This window comes from Salvelinus fontinalis, chromosome 10 (assembly GCF_029448725.1).
Source record: "Salvelinus fontinalis isolate EN_2023a chromosome 10, ASM2944872v1, whole genome shotgun sequence".
NCBI lineage: Eukaryota > Metazoa > Chordata > Actinopteri > Salmoniformes > Salmonidae > Salvelinus > Salvelinus fontinalis.
Window position 1 is genome coordinate 42,423,441 of NC_074674.1, and position 5,057 is coordinate 42,428,497.

The following is a 5,057-nucleotide window of genomic DNA, read 5'->3' on the forward strand; positions in this document are numbered from 1 at the left end:
ACTAACACACTGAAGCCTCAGTCCCCTCATCCAGCTGGTCCTGGGGCTGAGTTCACTAACCTGTTCTACTAGCACACTGAAGCCTCAGTCCCCTCATCCAGCTGGTCCTGAGTTCACTAACCTGTTCTACTAATACACTGAAGCCTCAGTCCCCTCATCCAGCTGGTCCTGGGGCTGAATTCACTAACCTGTTCTACTAACACACTGAAGCCTCAGTCCCCTCATCCAGCTGGTCCTGGGGCTGAGTTCACAAACCTGTTCTACTAGCACACTGAAGCCTCAGTCCCCTCATCCAGCTGGTCCTGGGGCTGAGTTCACAAACCTGTTCTACTAACACACTGAAGCCTCAGGACCAGAACATCCAATCAATCAGAATAAACCAAATTACAACACAGTCAAAACAAAACTACATTGCTTATTGGGAAACACAAGCACAAACACAGAGCAAAATGCAGTGCTATCTGGCCCTAAATCGACAGTACACCGTGGCTAACTATTTGACCATGGTTACTGATCAAAACCTTAGAAAAACCTTGACAAAGTACAGGCTCAGTGAGCACAGCCTTGCCATTGAGAAGGGTAGACACAGGAAAACCTGGCTCCCTGTAGAGGAAAGGCTGTGCAACCATTGCACCACAGCAGAACCTGAGACGGAGCTGCATTTCCTGACAAAATGTAAAAAAATATAAAACAATTAGAGTGTCATTTCTTTATCGTTTTTTGTGCGGTTCACTTATAATAAAAAATGTCGAACCGATTTCACGCTGCTCTTTGCTCCGAATGTTCTTACGATGATCGTGACAGTTATTGTTATTGTTCAATGTATGTTTATTTTCATCCTTGGTTATTGTTGTTACTGTTGTCCCGTTGACAATATGCATTATTATTATGATGTTAATATTGTAAATCTCCAAAGTAAGCTTTGGCAATATGTACATTGTTACATCAGGCCAATAAAGAAAACTTAATTTGAGAGAGAGAGATATAAAGAAAGAGAGATTGACATAGAGAGATATAACAAGAGAGAGAGAGAGAGAGAGAGAGCGAGAGATAGGGAGAGATATTCATTAATGAATTTCTCTCATTCTTCTCTGCAGATCCTCTCAAGCTCTGTCAGGTTGGATGGGGAGTGTCACTGCACAGCTATTTTCAGGTCTCTCCAGAGATGTTCGATCGGGTTCAAGTCCGGCCTCTGGCTGGGCCACTCAAGGACATTCAGAGACTTGTCCCGAAACCATTCCTGCATTGTCTTGGCCTGTGTGTTTAGGGTCAATGTCCTGTTGGAAGGTGACCTTCGCCCCAGTTGGAGGTCCTGAGGGTTCGGGAGTAGGTTTTCACCAAGGATTTCTCTGTACTTTGCTCCGTTCATCTTTCCCTCGTTCCTGACTAGTCTCCCAGTCCCTGCCGTTGAAAAACATCCCCACAGCATGATGCTGCCACTACTGAGGAGTGACTTCCATCTGGCCACTCTACCAGAAAGGCCTGAGTGGTGGAGTGCTGCAGAGATGGTTGTCCTTCTGGAAGGTTCTCCCATCTCCACAGAGGAACTCTGGAGCTCTGTCAGTGTGACCATCGGGTTCTTGGTCACCTCCCTGATCAAGGCTCTTCTCCCTCGATTGCTCAGTTTGGCTGGGCGACCAGCTCTAGGAAGAGTCTTGGTGGTTCCAAACTTCTTCCATTTAAGAATGATGGAGGCCACTGCGTTCTTGGGGACTTTCAATGCTGCAGACATTTTTTGGTATCCTTCCCCAGATCTGTGCCTCGACACAATCCTGTCTCGGAGCTCTACAGACAATTCCCTTGACCTCATGGATTGGTTTTTACTCTGACATCCACTGTCAACTGTGGGACCTTATATAGACAGGTGTGTGCCTTTCCAAAACATGTCCAATCAATTGAATTTACCACAGGTGGACTCCAATCCAGTTGTAGAAACATCTCAAGGATGATCAATGGAAGCGGGATGCACCTGAGCTCCATTTGGAGTTTCATAGCAAAGGGTCTGAATACATACAGTACCAGTCAAAGGTTTGGACAGACCTACTCATTCAAGGGTTTTTCTTCATTTTGACTATTTTCTACATTGTAGAATAATAGTGAAGTCATCAAAACTATGAAATAACACATATGGAATCATGTAGTAACCAGAAACATGTTAACAAAATCTAAATATATTTTATATTTTACAAGAACAGCTCAAATAAGTACTGAGAAACGACAGTCCATCATTACTTTAAGACATGAAGGTCAGTCAATGTGGAACATTTCAAGAACTTTAAAGTTTCTTCAAGTGCAGTCGCAAAAACCATCAAACGATATGATGAAACTGGCTCTCATGAGGACCGCCACAGGATAGGAAGACCCAGAGTTACCTCTGCTGCAGAGGATAAGTTCATTAGAGTTACCAGCCTCGGATTGCAGCCCAAATAAAATCTTCACAGATTTCAAGTAACAGACACATCTCAACATCAACTGTTCAGAAGAGACTGCATGAATCAGGCCTTCATGGTCGAAATGCTGTAAGGAGACCACTACTAAAGGACAGCAATAAGAAGAGACTTGCTTGGGGCAAGAAACACGAGCAATGGACTTTAGACCGGTGGAAATCGGTCCTTGGTCTGATGAGTCCAAATGTGAGATTTTTGGTTCTATCCGGCTTATTTTTTTTGTGAGATGCAGAGTAGGTGAACGGATAATCTCTGCATGTGTGGTTCCCACCGTGAAGCATGGAGGAGGAGGTGCGATGGTGTGGGGGTGCTTTGCTGGTGACACTGTCAGTGATTTATTTAGAATTCAAGGCACACTTAACCAGCATGGCTACCACAGCATTCTGCAGTGATTTACTGCCAGGTCAGCTCAGCAGACAGCCATATAGCAATATAGATAGAGAAACATTTACTGAGTCAATTATACAGATACCACCAGACTGTGTTAGCCTGTTGGGCTAAAGGCTTCAGGTTTTAGACAATGTTACTCAACACACAAGTGTGTCTTACCAAACCACATCGGTCAGGGGTGGACTGGTCTTCTGACATTTCCACTTTTAGCCCAATGGGCCTTTCTAAATATATAAATTATCATTATCTGCTTTGTCTTGTGTGTTAGAAATGCCCGAGACAATTTCTGGTCCCAGGCTGCCCCTGACCTCTGACTAGTCCCAGGCTGCCCCTGACCTCTGACTGGTCCCAGGCTGCCCCTGACCTCTGACTGGTCCCAGGCTGCCCCTGACCTCTGACTGGTCCCAGGCTGCCCCTGACCTCTGACTGGTCCCAGGCTGCCCCTGACCTCTGACTGGTCCCAGGCTGCCCCTGACCTCTGACTGGTCCCAGGCTGCCCCTGACCTCTGACTGGTCCCAGGCTGCCCCTGACTGGTCCCAGGCTGCCCCTGACCTCTGACTGGTCCCAGGCTGCCCCTGACCTCTGACTAGTCCCAGGCTGCCCCTGACCTCTGACTGGTCCCAGGCTGCCCCTGACCTCTGACTGGTCCCAGGCTGCCCCTGACCCCTGACTGGTCCCAGGCTGCCCCTGACCCCTGACTGGTCCCAGGCTGCCCCTGACCTCTGACTGGTCCCAGGCTGCCCCTGACCTCTGACTGGTCCCAGGCTGCCCCTGACCCCTGACTAGTCCCAGGCTGCCCCTGACCTCTGACTGGTCCCAGGCTGCCCCTGACCTCTGACTGGTCCCAGGCTGCCCCTGACCTCTGACTGGTCCCAGGCTGCCCCTGACCTCTGACTGGTCCCAGGCTGCCCCTGACCCCTGACTTCTGTTACGTGTAATTGTTTTTCTAATGTCTTACAGGGTAGAGCAGTACAGAAAAACTGTCAAACACACTACAGAGGATGTACTATAATATACCTTCAACCCTCAGCCCATACCTTCAACCCTCAGCCCATACGTCAATCCTCAGCCCATACCGTCAACCCTCAGCCCATACCGTCAACCCTCAGCCCATACCTTCAACCCTCAGCCCATACCTTCAACCTTCAGCCGAGTGACTTTCCTGATGGAACCGTTGGGGTAGGTGGTGATGTCACAGATGTAGCGCCCGCTGTCCCTAGCCTCTACACCCTTCAGAACCAGAGACGTGCCCATTAGCTTGTCCTTGTCCGTGTCCTTGTTCTTGTCCTTGTCCCACAACACGTCCAGGGTGACGTTAGGCCAGATGAGGGTTTCACCAAAACGAGGGTTATACACCACCAGCTTGTGGTCTTCTATCTCCCCTTTCTTCCTCCATTCTACCTAGAACATTGACCATTTTAGTCAAAGAGCAACTACTCTCATCTAGAGCAACGTACAATTAGTTCATTCATCTTAAAAGGTAGCTAGCTATAATAAATAAAAAATACATTTTTTTAGATAGACATCTTACAGGAGGACACTCATGGAATCTTAGTGCAATTAAATCAGTTGGAACAAAAAGGAGATGAAACACAGCTACCTGAGAGATGACGGGTTTACGTCCCTCCTTCTCTTCTAGTAAACAGGGTAGAGTGATGTCCTCACCCTCTACAGCTCTCACCGACTCACGGTGGAACACGGCAACACCATGGACACCTGTCAATCAAATCACACAACGGTTGAAAACCTGAGAACAGCCTCTTTTCACTCTGTCTACTCACAATCAGATGACGAGTTCTGAATCCAAGCCTTACCTTGAGAAATGGAAGAGAGGAGAAGAAGAAGAGAGACGACAGTTCCCCTCAGAGTGGCAGCCATGTCTGTCTGGTCTCTTCACACTGGGGTGAGAGAAAGAGAGCGAGAGGAAGGATGAGAGGAAGGAAGAGAGAGAGACACTCGCACTCTCTCTCTCTCTCTCTCGCACTCTCTCTCTCTCTTTGTCTCTCTCTCTCTCGCACTCTCTCAATCTCTCCCACTCTCTCTCTCTCTCTCTCTCTCTCTCTCTCTCTCTCTCTGTCTCTCTCTCTCTCTCTCGCACTCTCTCTCTCTCTCTCTCTCTCTCTCTCGCACTCTCTCTCTCTCTTTGTCTCTCTCTCTCTCGCACTCTCTCAATCTCTCCCACTCTCTCTCTCTCTCTCTCTCTCTCTCTCTCTCTCTCT

General features: G+C 48.0%; 1 protein-coding gene across 1 annotated transcript in view; it reads right to left on the reverse strand.

Moving 5' to 3' along the window:
• The window catches only part of si:ch1073-15f19.2 (putative per-hexamer repeat protein 5), a 13,674-nt gene extending 8,841 nt beyond the window's left edge, over positions 1–4,833 (reverse strand). Inside the window, exons 1-3 of the mRNA XM_055936840.1 lie at positions 4,653–4,833; positions 4,439–4,554; positions 3,975–4,239 (exon numbers count right to left, since the gene is read on the reverse strand). Coding sequence (XP_055792815.1) covers positions 3,975–4,239; positions 4,439–4,554; positions 4,653–4,716 — 445 coding nt within the window. The 5' untranslated portion in view covers positions 4,717–4,833. The remainder of the gene's footprint in view (positions 1–3,974; positions 4,240–4,438; positions 4,555–4,652) is intronic.
• Positions 4,834–5,057: the final 224 nt, after the last annotated feature.